The 25070-nt window shown below is 41.5% G+C and overlaps 2 protein-coding genes across 2 annotated transcripts in view; both read left to right on the forward strand.

Annotated features, from left to right (window-relative positions):
* Unc13b (unc-13 homolog B) overlaps positions 1-25070 on the forward strand; it is a 209200-nt gene that overhangs the window by 146115 nt on the left and 38015 nt on the right.
* Positions 107-15891, forward strand: LOC119087394 (protein unc-13 homolog C-like). The gene is made up of 2 exons (XM_037202546.1): positions 107-4742; positions 10649-15891. The coding sequence occupies exon 2, from the start codon at positions 10891-10893 to the stop codon at positions 13216-13218; it is 2328 nt and encodes a 775-aa protein (XP_037058441.1). The 5' UTR covers positions 107-4742; positions 10649-10890; the 3' UTR covers positions 13219-15891.

Consider the following 25070-nt stretch of genomic DNA (forward strand, 5'->3'; position numbering starts at 1 on the left):
TACTTCTCCAGCACCGTGTCTGCCTGCATGCTGCCATGCTTCTCACCATGACAATAATGAACTCTAAGCCAGCCCCAATTAAATGTTTTCCTTTATAAGAGTTGCTATGGTCCTGGTGTCTCTTCACAGCATTAAAACCTTAACTAAGACAAGTCTGGATGCTGTGACTTTTGATCAGAGTTGTGTGAGAGCATAGGAATGTATACTACTTTAAGAGTTTTTAAACAAAGATAAAGGACTCTTCAAAACCCTTTCAGTCATTTGGTTCTGGGATGAACATAGCCCATGGCCTCTGACAGTACAGGCAGAAAACCTGTTTAGATGGGCAGTCCTGAGCATTTTGTTTATTGCCTCTTCATACTCAAGGTTCTAATTGGGCATGGTGCTTGACCTGGTTGTAGAACTGAGGCTTGTCAGCAGTTTGTGACTCCTTAGGCCTGCCTTGCAGCTTGTCAGGTTGCATTTGGGCTGCATGGCAGCTCTGTCTCAGCACATCAGTAAACTCAGTATGTCTCTGCCAGGTTCATCATTCCCTTAGGGCAGCGTGCTCCTGGGGGAAGAAAGGGGAACACCTCCCATTGCCCATCATTCTCTGCTTGTATATAGTTGCTGAATAGTTTGGGGAGAACATAATTCTATTTGGAGGGAAAAAAAATGACTTTTCTTAGCCACCAGAACAAACCATTTTCCCCACGCATAAAAGAAATCCCAGCTGTGTGGCCACATGTCAGCCTCTTCGTGATGCTTCTGGGTTTTCTTAGTGGTAGAGAAGGAAAATAGTCACAAACTGACTCCTATGTAAAACAGAACTGAGTTTCCCCATCCTTTGTATCCATATTTATGACTGCTGTCTTGGGATGACAAGCTAGACACCTGCTGGTCCTGACCCAGCCAGTCCCTGGCAGTGACATCTGAAAAGGGAGGCCAGAGGTTTGGAGTGGTGTGTTCTCTGCTTCCAGACTAGTTGTATCTGACCTTAGGGAGATTTAGACTGGTTATTTGAGGGAGAGAACTGTGACTGTTGAGGCCCTCCCCAGTGACCCTGTGGTCCTATATAACTGCTTTAGTTGAAGAGGATTTTATGCACCAGGTGATCTCCTGACTAACGCATCCATTCAGCTCCCCATTAGAGCACCTGCCACTCTGAACCTTCCTACAACTCTGCGTGAGTGTCAGTGTCTCATTTTGAATTTCCATCTTGACTCATCTGTCTCTAGGCAAAAATCCCTGCAAAGATTTAAATTGGGAACCAGACCTTGAGAATGTCTGTTGAAAGCATTTCAGAGTTTCTGGATAAATGCCTTTCCCTTCTTAACCCAATCTGTTTCCCAGTTCTGCCCAGTGGACTCTAGAGCAGGCTAGCTTTGAGGACGTTTCTCAGCTGAGGTGGACACTATGCTATTTCTTAAAAAAAGGACCTCATCTTCTTAGCCTACATGAGATTATCAAGGGCCAGATCCACTGTGACAAAGGGGCTATATTGTTGCTCCCACAGCCAAGGAAATAAAAATGGCCTACTATCCATCCCAGAGGAGAGCTGATTATTTTGTGGTCATATGATGTCTAAAACTGAGCCCTGTAGGACTGTGGCTGAAGGAACCTCCTCTTTGTTACCAGAGCTTATGCTGACTGCTCTTTATCACCCTTTATCCTCTGTATTAGTTGTTTATTTCATTGCTGTGACAAAATTCCTGACGAAAAAGCTCAGCTTCAGGAAGGATTGATTTATTGTGCCCGTAGTTGGAGGACGCAGTCCATCATAGTGAGAAAGGCACAGTGGCGTGGGCGTGAGACGGCTGCTCACATTGAGTAGACAGCTAGTAGGCTGAGAGAGATGAACACTGGGGCTTTGTTTACCTTTTCTTCATTCAGTCTGGGACCCCAGTACAGAATGTAAGTACACTTATATTCAGGGCAGCTCTTTCCACCTAAAAATGCCTGAGTCCTATCAAGTTGACAGGATTAACCATCACATCCTCCTTGCTCTTGCTTAAAGCATGGAGCAGTGGTAAGCACAAGAATAATTTGTGGTCAAAGATGTGAACACTCATGTGAAATTTCAAGGCTCTAATGGGAGATAGCGAATTTTGTGCTTTCTGATGTCTTGAACATATCTTCCATTCTCTGAGCCATTGTTTTTCTAGAAAGCCAGAGCTGCTTAGGAGATGGGATGTACACATTTAGACAGATGGACAAGACAGGATCCATTAGCCTTTGTAATACTACTTGAGTCCTCGACCAAGCCCTGGAACCCCACCGGTGGATAGGGCATGAAGAACTAGGTTGCTTAGGCAATGCCCTGGTGCTGGGGAATCTTCCTTGTTCTTGATAGTGTGAGCTTTCCCTCATTTTAGAATGCCTGGGCCCAGACTTCGTAAAGGACAGTTACCGTTCTTGACTCTTTATGCTTGGCTGCAGAGCTGGGGAAGGATTCTGATTTAATCAGTCTTTCCTCTATTTGTGTTAAACCCTGTACCTCTCCTGGCTCAAGCCTGGGAAACTCCACAGTAAATTGGCTGTGGCTTCCACTGAAATTTGACAGTTTTCAAGTTATTTTCTTCCTCTGTATTTAGATGTGGTTATAGTTGTGCTGTCAGCCCTTATCTCTTCTGTCATCTAGCCAGCTCCCAACTGGGTTAGGAGGTATTTGTTCTGCTGTCAGTGTTGGCTGCATAATGAGGTGGATGGTTAAGAAATGGGTTATTTAGCATCTTTTGGAATCTAATTTTTCTGCCTTGGCTGAGGGGAGATCAATGTTATTGGAAGAAGGCAGCAAGGAGGCAAATGTTGGCTCTGAAACCAACCCTTTCTCCTTGGGATCTTGGATAAGGTATGGAGATCATGATTGATTTAAAATCTTGTTTGGAGCCAGACATAATGGCTTAGGAACATGTAATCCTAGCATTGGGAGGCAGAAGCAGGAGGATCACTGCAAGTTCAAAACTATCCTGGTCTACAAAGTGAGATTCTGCCTCAAACAAGCCAAGATTAAATAAGTCAAAGCTTTGTTTTATCTGTCACATAGGACTGCCTACCTTGACATACCACCTGATTTCTGGGTTAGATGGGCAAAAGTCTTCTGTGGATTGCTACAGGAATGTTTGAGATAAATGCCGAATCAGTCAAGTTTGCCTCCCGATTTTGACCTGAGGAAGAGGAAGGCCTTTTCTCATTGTGCCAGGTTCAGGGAAGGCAGAAGAGAAGCAGCGTGACTGGATTGTTACTGGCAGTTCAGGGCTAGGCACAGTGAGCAGTGTTTTCCCATCCGTGGCTGCAGAGTGGACCAAGGGAGCGTGTTTCATGTACCTGCCACCTTATGTTCCAGAGCTTCAGTGGTACCTACGTTATACTCAGATATGTTACAGTGAGCAGTCTGAGTGTTCTTTGAAGATAAAGATGCTTGATTTCATAGTACATCCTACAGAGACTTGTGGAATTGTTAGAATTAGGAAAACATGAGAACAACTAGACCAGAAAAATCTCCGTAGACATAAGGCTGCCATTGGGAAAGGCAAGCTGGGATATTGGGGATCATGAAAATAGGACTCTGCGTCTTAGACAGCTTTAGACTGATGTTGTATTCATTTGGGTTGCCAAGTTCTGAATTCTGGATTCCAAAAGCAGCCTTTGGTCTTGACTGTTGCAGTTGAGACCCATTTTGTTTAACTCAGTTTCCCCTCCTCCCTAGTCACTGTATCTCCATAGCCTAAGGGAATTCTTTTGCAGTAGCTGTTCAGAGAAACTGCTTGAGGATGTAAACTGTGAGAAAATGGCACGATTTGATGTGAACTGCACTTGGTCACTGTCCCTGTCCTTCAGCTTCTCTAAAGGCTGATGACAGACAGACCTTATGTATGGTAAACCAATCCAGAGCTTATTTTACTAGAAGAGAAATCTGTCTTTGTATTGTGTGCTAGCTGTATTCTGGGTTCCCCCTGAGATTTGGAGCTCCTTAAAGTATAGAGCTCTGTGGTACATCTCTCTTAAATTCTAAAGATGTGAGAGGGGTGTAAAGACAGGAGAGAAGAAGGATAGGGAAGAAAGAAGGAAGAAAATGGGGGAAGGGAGAGAGAGTAAGATCTATATTTAGCAAGAGGGAGAGACACTCACCCAGGGTGTGTGAGTGAGCTTGCTGGCAGGATTGTGTGTGCGTGAGTGTGCTGGGAAGGGGGTGTGTGCGCCAGCAACGTGTGAGGAGGGCTGGTGCCCTATGGGAGGGTGCAGGCAGGCAGGAAGCAGCTGGAGAGGAGGAGGAGCAGAAGCGGGAGCGGAGCTGCCCTGCTTTCCTCTCAGTCTCAAAGCCCGGAAAGGATTGAGTTAGAATTCCACATCCAGTTGAAGTTTCCTGCTGTTGCCTTCAGCAGCCTGGTCTTCAGAATCTCCCCTCAGCAGAGAGGTGTGGACCAGACTGGATTCCTAGATTTGCAGCCACCAGACTCCTGCCCCGCCTTCACTGAGGGGATTTCTCTGCTAGGCATTGTTCCTCTCGTCAACTTTGCAAGGAGGAGCCAGCCAGCAGGGTGCAGCTGAGAATTAGAGCTCCTTGGCGCTGTTTGTTGGTTGTTGGGCAGGCGGCTGTGCTGTGGCTCAGAAAGTTCATCCTGTGGCTTCTTCAGTCTAAGGAGTGCTTCTGATGGATTACCTCTTAAAGGCAGTGCTTGCATTCTAAAACTTGAGAATTTGTGGCTTTAATGTTTTTTCCTTTTTCATTTTCTTAACCTTATTTTGGTTGCAGCAGCAAGGTAAGTGATATTAAATATATGATTGACTCTGAACGACAAGAGGGACAAAAGCAAAGCATTTGTGGGTGGAATATGGAGCAGCTACATTAATTATATAACTGCTTGAGCCAAGTTGCTAGTCATTATAATGAGGGAAAAACAGCATACTCAGCACTGGGGTCGAATCTTCACATACACGTGTTTGGGTACTGATAATCTGGCCATCCATTCTTCATGGGTACTCTGCTATATATCTACAACTGCTTATCCATCCTGTTGGATGTCTGCATAGTTTCTGTCTTGACATGCCTATATGTGTTTATAACCTACCTGGTCCTCTCCTGTATATACATTGCATATAGACAACCTTTTATTCATCTTATATGCATATAAGTTATCTCTACCTCTGTGTGCATTCATATATAGAGATCATCTGTTCCTCCACACATTTATACATGCACTTAGGTAACCTTCCTGTTCTTAGGTATATTCAGAAACCTTTTCATCTTTCTTCTGTAAATGTGTGGAGAGGGGCTATACTGTCCAGTCTGGTGTGTACATGCCTCTCATGCATACATATGCCATATAAACAGAAATGTCCATCCTAAGCTTTCCCAGCTTTGAGTGTGTGTATATATGCATATAATGCATGTGTGTATATACACATGCATATAATTTGTCTATTTATATGTGTAGTGCAAGAGCCCTAACTTTGTAAATTGAAAACTTACTTAATCCTAGCCTTTCTCAGTGACCTTGGTCAAGTCTAATTCGCCCTCTTAAAGCTCTAGTTTTGTCTTCTATGAGGTCAAAATAATAATTCTTCTTGCCTTACAGGGTTGTAATGATAAGTGAGACTCGTGTAAACTGAAAATTCTAAATCAGTGATTCTTTTGCCATCATCATCTGCCCCTCTTGTAGACCTTGCACCTAGCTGCACTAATATCACACTCTTGCTCATGCAAGGTCTCCAAATCCTCCATGTGAATGGGTAACTTCTGTGGAAGTATCCATGTTTGTCCTGTAGTTTGCCCAGAATATTGGAAAGAAGCTACACAAAGCTACAAGATATTGACAAATGGTAGGATGGAGAGGGAAAAAAGGTCTCTCTTTTTTTTTTTTTTTTTTTTTGTGGTTAGGGTTTGATATTGGTTCTTTGTAGCCTTAAGGAGGAGTGAGCCTGTCCATAAGCAGAAATGAGCTACTTCTAACTAGGATCAAAGTAAACAGATAAAAAGATGAGTGAAAGTAACAGTTCACTGTCACTGTGATGACACTCTTCTCTACACTTGGTACCTACTCACAAGTTTTAGAGCCTATCTAGATTAATCCCTACCCTAGAATTCTAGATCCATGTTGTCCAATATGGTAGCCACTGGCCACACATGACTGTTTAGCCTTTGATTTTTGTTGTTATTGTTTTGAAACAGTCTCTTGTAGCTCAGATTGTCCTTGAACTGTCTATATAGCTGAAGATGACCTTGAAATCTTGCTCCCCTATCTCTACATTGTAAGTGTTGGGAGTGGACCAGTTAGTTGGCTCTGTGGCTCGAGGCATTTACATTTAGGTCTAATGAACTGAGTCTTGTTTCCAGATCCTACAAAATGAGAACCAAATCCTTCATGTACCATAATACCGCATGTACACCTCTGCATGTGTACATACCCCCGCACACCCACACTCTTGGATTACAGGCATGTGCTACCATGCCCAGCTAGTTAGACTGCTTTAAGATGTTTTGGAAAATAAGATGTGATATATGAGATTCAAGGATTTAGTATAAAAAAAGAATACAAATGTACAATGAATGATTTTTATATTGATTACGTGTAATAATATTTTGGATTTGAGGTTGAGTAAACACATATTAAGATTAATTTTACATGCTTCTTTTACTCTTTATATTTTTTCCAGGGAATTTAAAATATACCATGTGAATTATATTATATTTCTGTGGGGAGAGTGCTGCTCTATTCATCACTAAGACAAGGATCAGGGCAGCTTTTCTTGCTGGAAGAGCCAAGTAAGAGACCATCACAACAGCACTGAGGATTCTCTCCACTAGCCTCAGACACTGGGCAGATATTAGCTAGCTGGCAGCCTGGTAATTTTTGTCCTAAGTAAGTTTCAGAAAATTGTGAATAAATGTTACTGGGAAGAGATTTCCACCTTAGTTTTACAATTGAAACAGGTTTTTGGTCACTAGTCTAGAAGGAAACCTGAACCTTGAAGTTTTCATGTTGTCATGGAAACAGAGGAGAATCAGAAAAAGTAGGAGACTGGAATTCTAATCCAGCTTTCCCATCAATTCCTCATGGCACCAAGGTCTCACTATGTGCTAGGCCCGGTACTTTTCATAGTGAGGCCCTATACCAGGAATTAGGAATTTGGAAATAAATGAACATTTTCTTGGTAATGTGGTTCATATCTATTGTGGGCTCTTAAGCAAGAACCTACCATTCAGTAACAATAAGGATGCCCTTCTAGTTCAAGAGTTATAATTTTAAGTAAGTGGCTTTTGAGAAGTTAGAGTACTTATTCCATCTAAATACTTTCAGTTTAAAAATTTAGAAAAAAAATACTATAATAGCCAAACAAAACTAGTCCATCAGCATAGGTAGACCACAATAATGTGAGAAATGGCACATCCCAGAAACTGCAGGGCTGGGACTAGACTAAGCTCCTGGTCTAGGACATTCTCATTTGTACTAATTTGCTCTTTGCACTTGGGCCCTGATCTCTTTCTTCTGCCATGATAGTCTAGGAGTTGATTCTTTCCCAAAGATTCACATCCTGAGAGCACCCTACCTGCTGTGGCTGGCCTAGAAACCAGCCTTCTCACCACAGTCACCTTACGGCACCACTGGCAAATGGCCCAGGGGTCGTAGAGCCTCGACTGGGGCAGGGTCCTTGGTGTTCTTGTCTTGCTGCCCTTTGGGATTGTTTCACAGAACTGAGAGGCTGCTTGATATATGTTCATAGAATCCTTGCCTGTTTCCCAGAGGTCTCTGGTGGTTTCCTTCAAGCCAAGATTTGGGTCAGAGGCATTTTTTACAAGAACTAGTCACATTCTTAATCATGTTTATTTTACAAGTCAGAGAGAAGAGAAGTGAATCAGCCATTTAAGAATACTGAGGAGTGTTTCTCTTGACTTGGTTTTAGTAGGTTGGTACTGATGAAATGTAATTTAAATATCTACCTCCAGCCCTAATTCTTAGTTTTCCATCATTAAATCTTTAGCTTTCTGGTTACTTCATTTTCTTTTCCTGTGTTTCCTTTTCAAATACAGCTAGTTCTTGAAGGACAGCCTTATATTATTTTTTCCAACATCAAGCATTCCTTAGGGGGAATAAGTGTATGCTTATTTCAAAGTGAGTGCATGAAGCTAGAGAATTGACCACAGTGGATAGGCCAACAAGACAGGCAGAATGATAGCATGAACACTTTGATGGCAACTAGAGGCCTAGATTTAAGCAGAGAATTCACCAAAGGAAGTATTCTCTGGGGCCTTACCTGTCCTGGTTTTGTGTATCACTTCTTTCATATTTTTCACTCCTATAATAAATACTTACTTTTTAATTACAATTTGTCAATAACATATATAATTTCATATTGTCATCCATTCTCATCCATTATCCATGGATAATATAATATAATCTATTAAAGAGTAGAGAGTGTTTCTTATATTCTTGGCTTTAACTTAATACCTGGCATCTCCTTTATGTATTTATTAATTCAAATTGACTTGGAGATCAGATGATCCTTCTACATAGTCCCTGTCATTTCATTCAGTAGTAGCAAAGAGAGATTGAGGAGGAAGAAGGCTGACTTGAGTCTCCTGGGTCCTCAGGTTGCCCCTTTCCTTATAGTCTGTTGAGCTCTGAGCAGAGTGACTAGTTAATCCTCAGGTAACACAGTGAGCTTATCCCCTGCTTCAGCACCTAAAAACCAGGATGACCGAATGAGTTTGGTGCCACTACAGAACAGGTATGCCCAGCAGGTAATTGTTAAGTTCAGTCCATGGAGAGGCAGTGGCTACCAGTTGAAAGAAGGTTTGGAGGGTTTGATTTGTTTGTTTAATATGGAAACAAGCCTCTTTGTTTAGAGCAGGGAGAAGCTGCTATTAACCTGGCTTCTTAAAACTCAGGCTAAAGCAGTAATGGGTGGATTGGACTTGTTTGTGACCTCACAAAATACGTAGTCTACTTAGATGAGGAATTCCTTGTTAAAGTAGAGTTCTTACAGGAGCTGTAGAGAAGGCAGGGAGATAGGAAATAGGAATTCATCCAGTTTCTGTCTCTTGGTTCTTGACCTAGTTATCTCCTGTAGCACCAGCTCATCTTTATTCCAAGTCCTATGACTTGTCCTTCTGCTGCTTCTCAATCCAGGGAGGTATAGTGCTTTTAAATTTTAGGCCCATAGACTAATTGTAGATGGTGACTTTTCATGAAAATGAGTTGCTATTAGGTCAGCTTTATTCTTTTTGTTTTTGTTTGTTTGGTTGTTTTTTTTTGTTTTTGTTTTTGTTTTTGTTTTTCAAGACAGTGTTTTTCAGTGTAGCTTTGTGCCTTTCCTGGATCTTGCTCTGTAGACCATGCTGGCCTCAAACTCACAGAGATCCGCCTGGCTCTGCCTCCCAGAGTGCTGGGATTAAAGGCGTGAGCCACCACTGCCCGGCAGTCAGCTTTATTCTTTAAGGCAGTTTTCCCCTTCTAGTAAGGATTTAGAGGACTTATAAATCATGACAAAATTTAAAAACAGAATCAGAGAAACTATTTCATGTCAAATAATTGAAGGACAGTGTGTCTCCCACTAGCTCATCTCATCCCTTGCTTGGTTGCTCGCAGGACCGTAGAGCATTGGTAGCTCCATGCGTCTCCCGAGTCCCTGTTTTCCCTTTTGTACTTTCCACTCTTCTACTCCCCACATTTTGTATCTTCCTAATAAACAGGAAATGTGTGCCCCTCCCCATAAGTTAATAATCAGCTCCACCTCTGTCCTATAGTAGTTACCAGTGACTTAAGTACCAGAAGCAAGAATGGTAGAAGGTCTAGCAGTAGTTTTTGGAGAATGGCAAAATACCCTGTGTAATATAACCAACTCCCTGCTTGTCCCATGCATTGCTGTCCCCCAGCCAATCAGAGGGTTAGCTTCCCTCTGATACCTGAGCAGTACAGTCATATAGATATAGTACCTTGAGTCCCAGAAAAGCTGAATCTGGATAGTGATTCAGCTGCTCCAACCTGAGCCTTCATCTGACTCTGTTGTGAGTCTATTATTTGTGAACCTCAAGCTGTCTGTCCCAGTAGATTTAAATATGTTGAATGTCATTTGAGTTCTGAACATTGCTGCACCTATACTTTACCACCTTATTCTGGAATTAGCTGTAGTAATACTTTTTCTTCCCTCAACTCTGAAATACTTGCCATCGTCTCTTTTTCAAGTGAATGGTTGCTATCAGGAAACAAAGATGAACTATGAATATCTGAATCCTCACCAGAAAAACAAAATGGATAAGAAAGAAACCTCCCGTGTCTGTCTTTAAGTTGTGTGTGTGGTAGTTAAACATCTACGTGTTCATCCCTCGGTCAGAGTCCAGTGCTGAGTTTTGGGAAGGTTCAAGTAAGAAGTCACTAGTTGACCTTACCTTATCCATAGCTCAGCAGCTTGTCTCAATACTGATGCCTTTGTACTTGTTAAGAACATAAAAGACTTGATTTGGTTTTGAATCAGTATTTTAAAGGAAGTCAAGGGAATAGCAGGGATACCTGCGACCTTTAAGGCTGAGTGGAAGGCTGATCAGGGTGGATTCTTACTGTCTTTGAAGGCATTGTTCTTATCCCTTTTTGACAGCTTGGTCTGATTTAAGTTTCCTGTTTCTTTCTGATCTGAGTGAACTGTTTTCCCTTTTTTTCATGAGCTACAGGATAAGAGCCAAACCAGGAACCGGGGAAATGTGTCAGGTTTGAGGCTCATGCATGAGGTCATTCCAGGCATCACTCTGAGCTAAGTCAAAGGCTTCAACTAGCAATAATTGCTAAAAACCAATCCATAAAAGGAAGAAAGAAAAGAAAGGAAAAAACGGGACAGGCTCTTCTAAGACAATTTCTATTAAGTATCCCAACGAGAGAAAGAAGCAAAGAACCAACACTTCTCCTGAAGGGAAAAATGAAACGATTGTTGCGAGAGTCTGAGGAAGAAATCATGCTCACCTTGGGACCTTCATCCAGCCTCTCACCAGACAAGGTTAGGGCAGAGACTATATGTGGTGTCAAGAGCAAGTCCACAGGTCCTACCGGATCCTTACCAGAAGACAGCTTCCTGCCCCCTTGCTGTGAGTCAGCAGACTCCACCACTACTGGAGAGAGAGATGGGGACCTGGCCCAACTTTGCAGCTTTGAGCAGCAAGCCAACAATCCTCTGGCCTCTGCTGCCTGTGTTTCAGGGTCTGATTCTCGGGAACTCTCACCTGCCAGTTGTTCAGAGCCTTCAGAGAGAAACCAAGCTGGGCCCTTTTTGTCCAGAGGCCCTGGCCAAAGCTGCAGCCATGAACAGCGAGAACCTTTGGGAGATGTAGTAGAATATATTATCAGAGAGCTGCAAGGTATCAGTCGTCTTCAGTCTGAGATTGCTGAGCTGCGACAGCACTTGAGCCAAGTCCGGGGCTCTGTAGATGAAGTGTCTAGCTGTGTAGACTCAGTACTGAGTGAAATAGAAGGCCTGCATGTGGGTAGCAGCTCTCTGGTCAAGGTGTGTGATGGAGAAAAGGCCCTGGAACCCCATGTAGAAAGAGAGGAAGCCATTCTTTATCTATATGGGCTTCCCGAACATGATGGGGAAAACACCATGGAGCTAGTAGACAACTTCCTAGCTAAACATCTCTGTGTTAATGGTATGCAGTGCAACAAGTACATCAGAGAGGCATACAGGGCAGGCACAGCTCCTGTTCCCCGGCCCACTGTGGTGAAACTTGTTCATCTAGAGCACAGGGACCTCATCTTGCAGAAATCTATCCTCTTGCAGAGTGTGGGAGTCAGGGTTGCTACCAGAGAAGAGCCAGTGTGGCCACAAGGGTGTAAGAATCCCCCAAAGGAGTCTCTATCATGCTTGCAACAACTTCAAGACTGTAGTTGGAACTCTTTAAATCAGGGTAAACCAGCTCTTCAGATGGAAACAAGGAACAGAAGATACATGATGGGACCAGACCAGCTGAGGACTCAGAATCAACATAGAGGACCCCAGGGTTCTGAGCAGCAAGGCCTTTGCTTCTTACCAAAGGATGGTTTAACAAAACAGAGTGATATGTCTAAGCTGCAGGATGAAGTAGAAGGAACATCAGGAGCATCCCGGGTAATCAGTGATCATTGTGATGAGCTGTCTCCCCTCTGTCAACTTGAGGAGTCTTCCTCGGTGTTACTGTCAAAAGAGGAAGATTATGGGAAATCACAGATTTTCAAACAGGGCAGCCAAGACCATGAAGCATGTAAAGTAACAAAACCACAAACTGACTGCAGTGGTAACAGTAAGGACAGCAGTTGTCTTTCATTGTCCAAATCACTGAAAGCAGAGAGGGTAAATGCAGAGGACACAATTCTAGGCTGTGAAGCTGGACTTGATATTCTGAGCTCGAGGCAGCTAGAGGACCTTTTGGCAGACAAGTCTAGAAGGTTTACCACTCTGAGCTCTGACAGCACAGTGGAGGAAATGATCATAGGGCCTGAGACTTTCAGTAACATGGTTCATATTGACCTAAATGAAGACGAGAACTGTGCTGCCCAGGTCCTTAAGGATGTCTTTGATAAGTCCTCCTGTGTTCTAAGTGGCTCCCAGGAGGATGAGGATGTAGAAATTAAATTTTACTCAACTAAGCTGAGCCGAGCAATCCACCACTTTCGTTTGGCTCTTCAGGGGGTGTTTCAGAAGCTGGAAAACAATGGATCTGTCAGTCCTGAGGACCTGGAAAGCAACGAAAGTGGTTCCCAGTCAGAGAACAGTGACAGACTTCTCAGGACAGCGAGTTCGGGCGGTGCCCATGACTGTTCAGTGGAGAGTCCTGGGAGTCAGGGGAGTGAGAGCTTTCTCAGTGTGGTCTCTGGTGGAGTAGGCATCTCTACACAGGGTGATCAGACACCTCAAGACCCAAGCAACTTCTCTCTTGCTTCTAATAGCTCACCTCTTGCAAACTCATTGCTCAGTTTCCCTATAGCCCCATGTCTGGGAAATGAGACTTGTTCCAGGCCTGACACTCCTGATCAAGGCAAACTGAGTTTAGAGCAAGTGTGTGCAGAGACCATTTACCTCAACAAGTGCATCAATAATTTTAAAAATGTTCTAAGAGAGAAAAGACTGAGGCAGAAAAAACTTTTGCAAGAGCTAGTACAGACAGCAAGCCATCTTTCAGTAGAAGACATCCCCTCAGGTATTCTGAGTTTCTGTGTAATGGGATTCCAGCTGTCTCAGTATGGCGTCAGAGTGGTGGCGAGTTTCACAAAGTGATGGGGTTGGTCTATGGCTTGAATTAGTGTAAATTATTTTAATACAGACCTAAAAATAAATCTATGGGAAATAGAAGGAAATAGAAGGTAATAGGAAGGAAGTTTTAGCCTCTGTCCTTAGGACATTTCCAGTCTATTAGGGGAACCATGGGAAGTAGCCTTTCAAAAGAGAGGGAAACATTTGGGCCTCAAAAGGCTACAGTTGTTGATGCGGGAAGCAAGAAGGGGAAATAAAGCACATTTATTCCTTGGTGCCAGAGAGGCAGAAAAAGAATCCCATGTTGTGTTTTAAAATACTTGTTTCATGGTCTACTTTGAAAAATTCCCATTTCTCCAGTAGTTGATGATGCTTCTTCTTGGTCACTGGAAATTTCCTCACCTCCGACTCTACCTGTTGCTGTCATGGTTCTGGCCTTGCCCACACAGCCTTGCTTCTGACTTGGAGCACCCAGGAGCTGCCTCCTTGTACTGACCCTGCCCATGGGTCCAGCTGCCCTTCAGGCATCATATTCCCCTTTTGCTTTCCCCAGATACCTGAGAACTAAAATGAAATGTGTTTTTTTTTTTTCACAGCAGGAAATGAAAGAACTTGTTTCTAGGCAGCATGGAAATATGTAGTTTTACATTTTCTTCTCCCAATCAAAATTAAATTTATCCAAAGAGCATATGCTATATTTATCCAATTTTAAATGTAAATGGGGTTATCCTCTTTTGCATATAACCTGATTAGGTTTCCCAAGACAGAATTAAAATGGAGAAACATATCTTATTGGCAGAGGTGTAAGGGATCAGGTAGTCATACAATGCTGATGGGATGGGATGATGTAACTTCTAAGGAAAGCATTCGGAAAAATGTATCAATGTTGTAAATACACACACCTTTTGAGCCCTCGGTCTCACTTCCAGGAATGTATCCTGCAGACATATTTTTACATGTGGAAGTGGCATATGTACAAGGCTATTTTTGAAGTATTGTTTTTAATAGTAAGGATTGAAAACAACCTAAATGCCCTTTAAATATATGATGAAATAAAATTTTGGCACAAATAAACAATGGGATGCAGTACCATGTAGCTATAAAAAAAGTGAGGTAGCTCTTTATTCAAATGGAAAGCTACCTAAGCTTTGTCGACCTGAAAAAAAGCATAGTACAGAATGGTGTGTATGAGACGCTTCCATTTCTATAAAAAGAGAGGGAAAGAAATTCACCCCCATAGAGCCTGCTGTAGTATATAATATTGAGGGAGAGATACACGAGGAACTGATGTGGTCGTGTGTTAATTGGCAGAAATACAGCCTGAGAAAGGCACCATTGCTAACTTCCTCATTGTGTTAGCACTGAAGTATACATACACAAACCTAGATAGTATAGTCTACAGGAGACCTAGACCATGTGATGTACAACATTTTTATATGTAGCCCATTGTTCACTCAAATGGTATGTAGCACATGGCCATATATGGTTCTCCATGGGAGAAAGTTTATTGGATGAAAAACTAGTGGAATAAGATGGAGGTGTTTTTTAATTTTTAAATATACTGTATATCTCTTCAATATTTAAGGACTTAAATAATGTGAATGGTAATGTCAAGTCATAAAATTCAATTTAGAAAGTAAAAAATGGAAATCGTGTCACTCTCTTTTCAAATATCCCCGGAGCTGTTCCTGATAAATTATATATGTATAAAGTAATCCACATTCCTTCAGCTGGTTTCTGGTTATATTTCAGGTTTATCTTCTCTTGTTCTACTGTACCCCTCCCCAAAGGGAGCTTCTGTCCTGCAGTTTGTCTTGCTTTCTGTTTCCAGTGCACTGGCGTATATATGCTTCCTTCTAACCTGAGGCCCTTGTGCGTTCACATGCCGCCTCCCGCATTTACTCATTCTCAACAGCCCAAAGCACCCTCTATAATTCCCCTCTAGAAGAGATTTCTTTTCTTCTTTACTCTGAAGCCAGTTTTTCCCTTCCTTGAACATCCTGAAACTACTTCTTTGTAGCAGCAAAAGAAACACTGTGTTGTCAAAACAGTGCATCCTTCCAACTCCGTAAAACTTGAAGGAGAACTGCTGGGTCAGAAAAGCCCTGAGATACTTTAAACTGCTGGTCTGTCATTAATCCTCCTCCTAGAGAGTCTGTCAGCAACTAGACACAACTGGTAGTCATTTTCTTGTTTTTATTATGAAAGTTTTAATGTTGTAGTTTACATATCATAAAATTGCCCTTACATCCCTTCAAAAGTAGTCTAGCATTTTTGTTTGTTTATATATTTATATAATTATAAAATCATCCATTATCTAATCTAAGAACATTTCCAATATCTTAAGAATCCCCATTAGCAATCAGTCTCCCACCCCTTTGCATTCAGCCTCTGACAACCACTAATCTACTTTGTGTGTTCTGCATAGTTTCCATAAATGAATTCGTATAATAGCAGACACTTTGTGTATGGTTTCTTTTATTTAGCATGTTTCTTGGTCTCATTAGTGGTTTTGCACACATTGGTACTTCATTTCTTTTTGTGACTGAATAATATTTATTGGCTGAACATTCTATTGATGGTCATTTGGAGAATTGTTAACACTTCTTGTTCTTAAGAGTAATGTAGGCCAGGCGGTGGTGGCACACGCCTTTAATCCCAGCACTCGGGAGGCAGAGGCAGGTGGATCCCTGTGAGTTCGAGGTCAGCCTGGGCTACAGAGTGAATTCCAGGACAGGCTCCAAAGCTACACAGAGAAACCCTGTCTTGAAAAACCAAACAAACAAACAAAAAAAAGAGTAATGTGCCTGCAGTGGTGACATACACCTTTACGCCCAGCACTTGGGAGGCAGAGGCAGGCCGATCTCAGCCTGGTCTACAAAGTGAGTTCCAGGACAGCCAGGATGTTACACAGAGAAACCCTGTCTCAAAAAACTAAAAAAAAAAAAAGAGAGAGAGAGAGGGAGGGAGGAGGGAGGGAGGGAGGGAGGAGGGAGGGAGAGAGAGATAGAGAGAGAAGAGAAGAGAGAGAGAAAGAAAAGAAAGAAAGAAAGAAAGAAAGAAAGAAAGAAAGAAAGAAAGAAAGAAAGAAAGAGAAGAAAAGAAGAATGCTGCTGTGAACACTGGAGTTGTGCATTAATTTTGTGTGAATATGTTTGTTGTTTTTGCTTTTCTTTCTGAGTCAGTACCCAGGCTGCTAGGATTATAGGTGGACATGTTTTCTATTCTCTTAGATATTTACTAAGAAGTAGAATTGCTGTTTCCTGTGGTAATTCTGTGTTTGACAAGTTAGAGATTTATAAAACTGTTTTCTAGTGTGGTTACATTATTATATATCTCTAACAGCAACATAGGGTTTTCATTTCAGACTAGTGTTGGCAAAATCATTTGTCCTTTTGACCACTCTTGTGGTTGTGAAGTGGTTTCTCAATGAAGTTTTGATTTGCATTTCCATAGTGTCTAATTTTATTAAACATCTTTGCATGTGTTGATTGGTCCTTTATGTGGCTAGAGTAATGTCCATTGAAATTTTTGGTACATTTAAAAAATGGTTTGCTTGTTTGTTGTTAAGTTGGACACAGGCTATTTGAATGTTCTGGATATAAGTGCATTCATTACTAACTACTTTTAAAAGTTTTACTATGGTAAAATACATGTAACAAAAATGTTAAGCATTTTGAATTGTAAATTCTGTATTCACATTGTACCATCTATGTACTTTTTCCAGCTCTGAAGCCTTCAGATACTAACTGCTCATTCTCCCTTTCTATAGTCTAGAAACTTTCTAGACTTTAGGCTTTAGTTAATGAATTAGTGAATTCTTATAAGTAGAATCAAATTATGTTTGTCCTTTGTGGCTGGCTTATTTTGTTTGGCCTCATGTCCTCTAGGTTCATCCATGTGTCAACATTTTCTCCCAAGCAGTATGCTATTGTATGTATATGTTATCTTTTTACCCATCCATTTGCCTGTGGTGAACAGTTGGGTAGCATCTTCCTGTTGGCTGTTGTGAACAGTGCTGCTCTGAGTATAGTTATAAAGGTGTGTGTTGAGTTTCTGCCTTCATTTCTTTTGGGTGTATGTTTTGAGGTGGGATTACTGTGTCAGACATCTTCCACTACGACTTTCTCTACATTATTATTATTATTATTATTATTATTATTATTATTATTATATTTTATTTAGTTTTTCAAGACAGGGTTTCTCTTTGTAGTCCTGGAACTCACTATGTAGACTAGGCTGTCCTCAAACTAAGATCTGCCTGCCTCTGTCTCACAAGTGCTAGGATTAAAGACCTGCTCTACCACTGCCTGGCTTTACCTTATTTTTTGAGATAGAGTGTTGTTGGAGAACTTCTCTTTAGGTTCCCCAAGCCCCGCAGTCCTACAATCCACTTATAAAATAATCACTCAGACACTTATATTACTTATAAACTGTATGGCCATGGCAGGCTTCTTGCTAACTGTTCTATCTTTTTTTTTTTTTTTTTTTTTTTTTTTTGTTTGCTTTTATCACTTGTAGCCAGTGCTCGATCAGGTGCTTTCTTATTGCGTGAACTTTGTTCTTATATCTTAAATTAACCCATTTTTATAAATCTATACCTAGCCACATGACTGGTAGCTTACCGGCGTCTTTACATGTTGCTTCTCCTTGAGGTGGCTGCAGTGTCTCCCCCTCCTTCTTCCTGTTTCTCCAATTCTTTTCTCTCTTTGTCCCACCTATACTTCCTGCCTGGTCACTGGCCATCAGTGTTTTATTTATATAGAGTGATATCCACAGCAATAGGGTCTCTCCTCAAGCCCAGAACTAAAATATAAAGTAGAGATACATAATGGAAGATGAGATGTCCAACACAGCTTTGACAAAAGTTCTAAGGCTGTTTTTTTTTTGTTGTTGTTGTTGTTTATTTTGTTTTGCTTTTTAAATCGTGTATATGTGTGAGTGTATGCCACATGTTGGTGCTGGTGTAGGCCAGAAGGCCAGATTCCTGGGAGCTGAACCTACAGGAGGTTGTGAGCTGCCTGACATGTGTTCTGGAAATTGAACCTGGATCAGCTGGAAGAGCACTCAGTGCTCTTAACCATTGAACCATCTATCCAGTCCCCTAAGGCTGTTTTTTTAAGGACAGAAGAATAATATAAATTATGATGGACAACTTGACATGCATAATGCACAAGAGTGAAATTGAACCCTAACTAGCACAAAACAACTCTTAATGGTTATTTTTAACTAACTAAGCCCACATGCATACACACACACACACACACACACACACACACACACACACACACAAGCAAAAACAACTCCAAATACACCACTGACCTAACTATATGAGCCTAAACCTATAAAAGTTTCAGAAAAATACCCCAAAGGATGAGGGGTTGGAAAGATGGTGTGGTTGGTAAAGTGCACAATTTTGTATCCCCACCAACAGTGCATAGGCATTCTAGTTTCTCTATCGGATCTCTAGTACTTGTTTTCTTATTTAATAAGAGCCATCATAATTGATGTGAAGTAGCACACAAAGGTCTTGAATTTTGACAAAATTCAGCTTATCAACATTTTTTGTTTTGATCGTGATTTTTTATTATAACTAAGAAACCATGGTTTAATACAAAATTACAAAGATTTAAGTGTGTGTGTGTGTGTGTGTGTGTTATATATGACTGTGTGCTTCTGTGTGCATGCTATAGAGCTTACAGGAGGCCACAGGTTGATCGGGTATCTTCCTCTATTGCAGCGATTCTCAACCTGTGAAGGATGCATGTCAGATATCCTGCATATCAGATATTTACATTACTATTCACAACAGTAGCAAAATTATACTTAATGAAGTAGCAAGAAAATAATTTTATGGTTGGGGGTCAGCACAACATGAGGAACTGTGTTAAAGGGTCACAGCATTAGGAAGGTTAAGGAATACTGCTCTGTTGCTTTCGACCTTATGTTTTGAGGCAGGGTCTCTCTGAGCATGGAGCTCATTGATTAGCTGAATTGTCTGGCCAGTGAACTCTAAGGATCAGCCTGTCTCCACCCCAGCCCACTGACACTAAGGTTACAGACATGTGCTACCATGCCCTGCTTTGTTTGTTTGTTGTTTGTTATTTTTTGAGATAGGGTTTCTTTGTGTGTAGCCTTGGCTGTCCTGGAACTAGCTCTTCTGTAGATCAGGCTGGCCTCTAATTCATAGAGATCTGCCTGTCTCTGCCTTCCAAGTACTGGGATTAAATGCGTGAAATCTGATCCCCAGCATACCCTGCTTTTTCATAGATGCTGGGGAACTGAACTCAGGTCATCATGCATGCACAGCAGACACTTGACTGAGCCATTTCCTCAGTGCCCAGTCCTTTGTTTTTGTTTTTTTTTTTTTTTTGAGAGTTTTATAGCTTTATACCTGGTATATTTAGATCTGTGATCCATTTATAGTTGTATGTGCATGGTGCAGGGAATAGTTCAACCTCACTCTTAGGCATTTATATATCTTTTTGTCCAGCATAATGTATTAAACTATTTGTTTCCTCTAAAACAGCCTTAGCACATTTATCAGACATGAACTGGGCATGAGAGTAGGGGTTGTTCCTGGACTCTCATGACTTCTCTTTGATTGGATGCCTTTATGCCTCTATTCTTTTTGAGACATTCTCCACTTGGCTTCCATAAAAACTCTCTGGGCTCTTTCTCATTATAATTTCCTTTTGTCATTGATTTCAAGTTATGCTTGCTTATCTTTCTTTATCTCTACAACTTTGTAACACCCTAAGGCTCAACCTTGCCACTTTCTCTCTGTTCATATCCACATGGATTTTATAATCATTCTGGGACTTACAGCTCAAGTCCAGACATCTTCCACAAATACCACTCCATATCTACTCAGTATCATTATTAGGAAGTAAGCAGGTGTCTCAGACAGAGCACATCCCAAACCAAACACTAGATCTTTCTCCTCAATTCTTCAACAACTCTGTTTTTTATCTAGTTTTCCTTACCAGTAAATTGTGGTCATGACTGACTTCAATCCATTAGTAAATTATGCTTTCTCTACCTTCAACTTCATTCATTCATTTATTCTCTCTCTTCTCTCTCTCTCTCTCTCTCTCTCTTCTCTCTCTCTCTGTATGTGTGTGTGTGTACATATATACACGTCAGAGGACAACTTACAGGAGTCAGTTCTTTGTTTTTAGCATGTGGCATGTGGGTTCCAGGGGTTGAACTCTGTGCCTTTAACTGCTGAGCCATCTTGCTAACACATCCTCTACATTTTAAGCAATAACCTCTACCACCATCACATTTATTTCTGTTTAAGCCACCATTTTCTTTCATCTAGATTATTTCAGTAATCTAACTGTTCTTGTTTAAATTCCTGTCCCTCTGTAGTCTGTTCTTTCACAGCAATCAGAGTAATTGTTATAAAAGATCACATCACTTCTTATTCAAATGAAAGTCAGAGTTCTTTAAGGGGCTCGAACTGGCTCTTCATTGAAAACTTGCTGTTCTTCCACACTAATTATGTTCTCACCTTAGGCTTCACACTTGCGTGCATTAGACCTAAACCACTTTTCTTCAAGGACTCTGAATGTTCTTTTTATTCTTTTCCTCCACATCTCTGCTTAAACATATTATTGATGAGACCTCCCTGCCAACTTTTAATTTAAAAAATAGGGGTTTTTTTTGTTTTTTTTGTTTTTTTTTTTTTTTTTGAGACAGAACCTCATATGTTGGTTAAGTGGTGGCATGCGTGGTTGGCCGCCACCTGTAGTGGCCATGCCGACGGAAGAGAGCACTGGATGTTGCGGTGGTGGAAGAATCACGAGCTATGGTTACCTTTCTAGAGCTTTATTGGGAGGGAGAGAGGGAGGGAGGGAGGGAGGGAGGGAGGGAGGGAGGGAGGGAGACAGAGACAGAGACAGAGACAGAGACAGAGACAGACCGTACGGAGGGGTGAGAATATGGAAGGAGAGAGTGTTGAAAAAGAGGGCACGCCCGCTTTTTAGGCTGGAATGTGGTCACAGGCTGGTGATGTAATTAAGGACGTAATCCTTACATCATATATACTACATTGGCATTCAGTTCACTGTGTAGATAAGGATAACCTTGAACTTCAGATTCTTCTGCTTCTCCCTCTGGAAATAGTACAGACTTCTGACATATTTTCTTTGGTCCTGGACAAGAGAGGTTTTCTTAGAAAAGCCTTTTGTTTTCTAAGTCCTGAAATTTATAGATTCTTTTTCCTAAATACAAGTTCTAGATTTGCTGAGCCTTCTGGCTAAAAAGGTAAGATTAAATATATAGTGCCTATTCTCAAGAAGGTCATAGATTCCTTGATCACAAGATGTTCTTAAGAAATTCACAATTCTTAGGCTGGAGGATAGCTCACTTGGTAAAATGCTTGTTCTCAAACTTTAGGATCTGAGTTTGATCCTCAGTACTCACATAAAACTCCAGGCATTGAGGCATGTACCCCTATAATCCCAGCACTGTGGAAGCAGAGAGAGGAGGCTCTTTAGGGCTTGCTGGCCAGTCAGTCTAGCCAAATTTTGATATCTGATTTCAGCAAAAGGCCCTATCTCTAAAAGTAAGGTAAAAGGCCAGCAAGATGGCTCAGTGGGTAAAGGCACGTCCCACCAATTTAACAATCTGAATTTGTCTCTGGATCCCACATGATGGAAAGAAAGAACGACTTTTACAATTTTTTTTCTGACTTCCACATATACGCCATGGTACATGTGATTTTACACACACACACACACACACACACACACACACACACACAAATACACACACAAATAAATGTTTTTTAAAAGTAAGGTGTAGAGTGACTAAGGAAAACACTAACCTTGACCTTTGGCATCTACATACACGTGTGCACAATTATAGACACATGCACACAGGTTCACAGTTCTTACGAAGTGTAAAGGGAGATGTTTATACAGACAACTGCAATGAAACATACTATTGATAATATACTGCCATAGAAGAGTCCACACAGAAGAGCGGGTACTATTGACACATGATGCAGAGATGACTTGTTCTGCCCTTGGAAGTCAAGTAAGGAAATTTCACAGAAGTTTAAATATTTGAGCTCAGTCATAAAGAATAAGCCCTGATCTGTTCCATGAGCGTGAGAGGGAGATGTGCAGGCATTCAGTGGGTAACACTCAGTAAGACTTTTGCATATGGGACAGATACAGAGGAGAGGCAGAAGGGTGAGTTATAATGGTATTGAAATTTAAAATGTTGAAGTACTTTATATGTTGTAATCAGGCCTGGTGAGCCATTGGTGCAGCCAAGCAAAGGAAAACTGTGATGAACATTTTGAAATAAGACTATGAAGTATAAATTGGACCATAAAGAGGACCATGTCCAGTGCCAAGGGAGGTGATCATAGAATTTCTTGTTGTAGTCCAGATGAGAGGCAATGAGGGTATGGATTAGGCCAATGGCAATCTAGAATTCAGATCAGGAAAAGATGTTAAAGATATTTAGGAGGTAGATTACAGAGGATTGGATGATCAACCCATACTGTCTATTGCTGTGAAGAGACACCATGACCATGATAACTTTTATAAAGAAAAATTTAATTGGAGTGGCTTACATTTTCAGAGGTTTAGTCCATTATCATCATGACAGGACATAGTGGTGCAGAAGAGACATGGTGCTGGCTACATTTTGATCAGAAGACAACAGGAAGTCATCTGAGATACTGGGCATGGCTTGACCATGTATGAGTCCTCAAAACCCACCCCCACACTGACACATTTACTCCTACAAGGCCATACCTACTCCAACAAAGCCATACCTCCTAATAGCACCACTCTGGGGACCATTTTCTTTCAAACCACCACACATGCTTACTGAGGGAAAAGAAGGAGAAATCTAGTTGTCTGGCTGTGGATTGGGGAGGATTATCTCAGGCCCTGGATATGAGAAAGTAAGAGGAGGTATTTTGTTGTTGTTGTTGTGGTGGTGGTGGTGGTGGTGGTGGTGGTGGTGGTGGTAGTGTGTGTGTGTTTTAAAACATCCTCAATTTAAACTAAGCATGAGATATGCAGGTGCTATGCAGGAGTCAGATAATAGTGTGCTAGGCTAAGTAGGGATTTGAAGGTATGGTATAACTACTGTCAGGGCAGCAGCCAGGGAGGGAGGAGACTAGTGTAATGATAGACTGTCCAGTTGAGATTCAGCATCTGTATCTATTTGTCATATTCTCATGTGTGTGATGGTGGAATTTGTCAAGGCATGTAAGTAAGTACTAAAAAGAGGACAAAGATAAACAGACCTTAGATGCCTTAGTAGGAATTAATTAACTCCTACTTGGGTGGGTATCAGGAAAAGCTATGTCAGGCTGGTAGAACGGAATGAGTAAATAACTATGTGGATTTTTGACTGTGAGAAAATGAGATTGTACAAAGTATATATAAGTCCAAGAAAGTTGGTGGAAGAGTAAAATTCGGGCCTTGAGATCAAAGCTTTAAGAGTCTTGATGGCTTTGTCAGCTTATTATGTATTTTAAAAATTTATGTATGTTTGTGTGTTTGCATGTGTGTGCATTCTTGGGCCTAAGGTTAGTGTCAGGAGTCTTGATTGCACTCTGTTAAGGTCTGTGAGAGGTCCCATAAAAGACCACCAATCACGTGTGCAATCAGCAAGAGCATTTATTAAAAATTACCGATATGTTGCAGTCTAACCATCTGACAAAGTGGCAAATGGCAACCTGGAGAGGAGCTCGCAGGTTCCTTTGTTAGGAGAATTCCAGGGAGGAGAGATTAGTCTGGGGGTTGATTGGTGGGTTTAACAAAAACTTTATGGGTTGTTATAGGATGGGTAGGTGGCTCTAGTGGTTAGGGACTTTCCAGAGGCAGGGTAGAGAAAGCTAACTTTAGCTAGCAGAAGGCTGTGGGGTGCCTGCTGATTGGTTGCCCCTGAGTTGTGGTCTTCCCAAGAACTGCTTGCTCAGCTCCAGCCAACTCCAGTAAACTGAAACTAAGGCCTGGTCTCTGGCAGGACTACTAGGAGCCTGTCATGCCCTGATCTGGCTCCCCTGCCCTCTCACTCTCCATGTTGTTAGTTGAGACAGGGTTTCAAATGGACCCAGAACTTGCTAATACAGCAAGTCTAGCAACCCAGGTTGCTCCAAAGATCCCCCATCTCTGCCTACCAAGAGCTAGAGTTAAAGGTGGACTGCCTAGCCCATTGGGCATCGATTTGAGTTCTGGGGCATTTGAATTTCAGTTCTCAGGCTTGTGCAACAACATTTTATTTACTGAGCCATTTCTATATTTTATTCTTGAGAATAAAATTTTGAGGGGTTGGGGATTTAGCTCAGTGGTAGAGCAAACACAAGGTCCTGGGTTTGGTCCTCAGCTCCAGAAAAAAAAAAAAAAAAGGAGAGAGAGTAAAATTTTGGAGAAATTGCGGGCAGGGAGGGGGTAATCAGAATGTGATATGAGATCTAGCCTGTGTTTAAGAAGTGGAGAAGGAAAGAAACATTTCCAATTTGAGTCTTTAGGGTCAAAGTATTTCTTGCCTAATTTTCTTATTCAGAGAGAAACAGTATGCTCAGGAGGGTGGGATGTGGATATGAAAGAGCTCTGTTCCTGCTCTAGGAAGTATCTGTCTTTCAATCCCCACTCACCCTCCTGGTGCCACCCTGTTTTGGAGGATTCCTATTACTGAGTTTATTCTTCTGTTTGGACAAGTGATCCATTTGGCCACCAGAAATATAATCGAGAACTTACGAATTAGTTTCTTATATTTGCAATATGATAGTGATGGACTTTTCAAATGGAGAGAAAAGAAAGTGGAAGGACCTAGTTGGATGATTCCATAGGAAGTCTGTGGGCCTGGCTGTTATGCCCAGATTGCAGGGACCACCAAAA

The sequence above is a fragment of the Peromyscus leucopus genome, chromosome 2 (assembly GCF_004664715.2).
Source record: "Peromyscus leucopus breed LL Stock chromosome 2, UCI_PerLeu_2.1, whole genome shotgun sequence".
NCBI classification, from domain to species: domain Eukaryota; kingdom Metazoa; phylum Chordata; class Mammalia; order Rodentia; family Cricetidae; genus Peromyscus; species Peromyscus leucopus.

Bases quoted from the DNA above. Each gene is read 5' to 3' on its own strand.
- LOC119087394 (XM_037202546.1), top strand. From the start codon at position 10,891: ATGAAACGATTGTTGCGAGAGTCTGAGGAAGAAATCATGCTCACCTTG.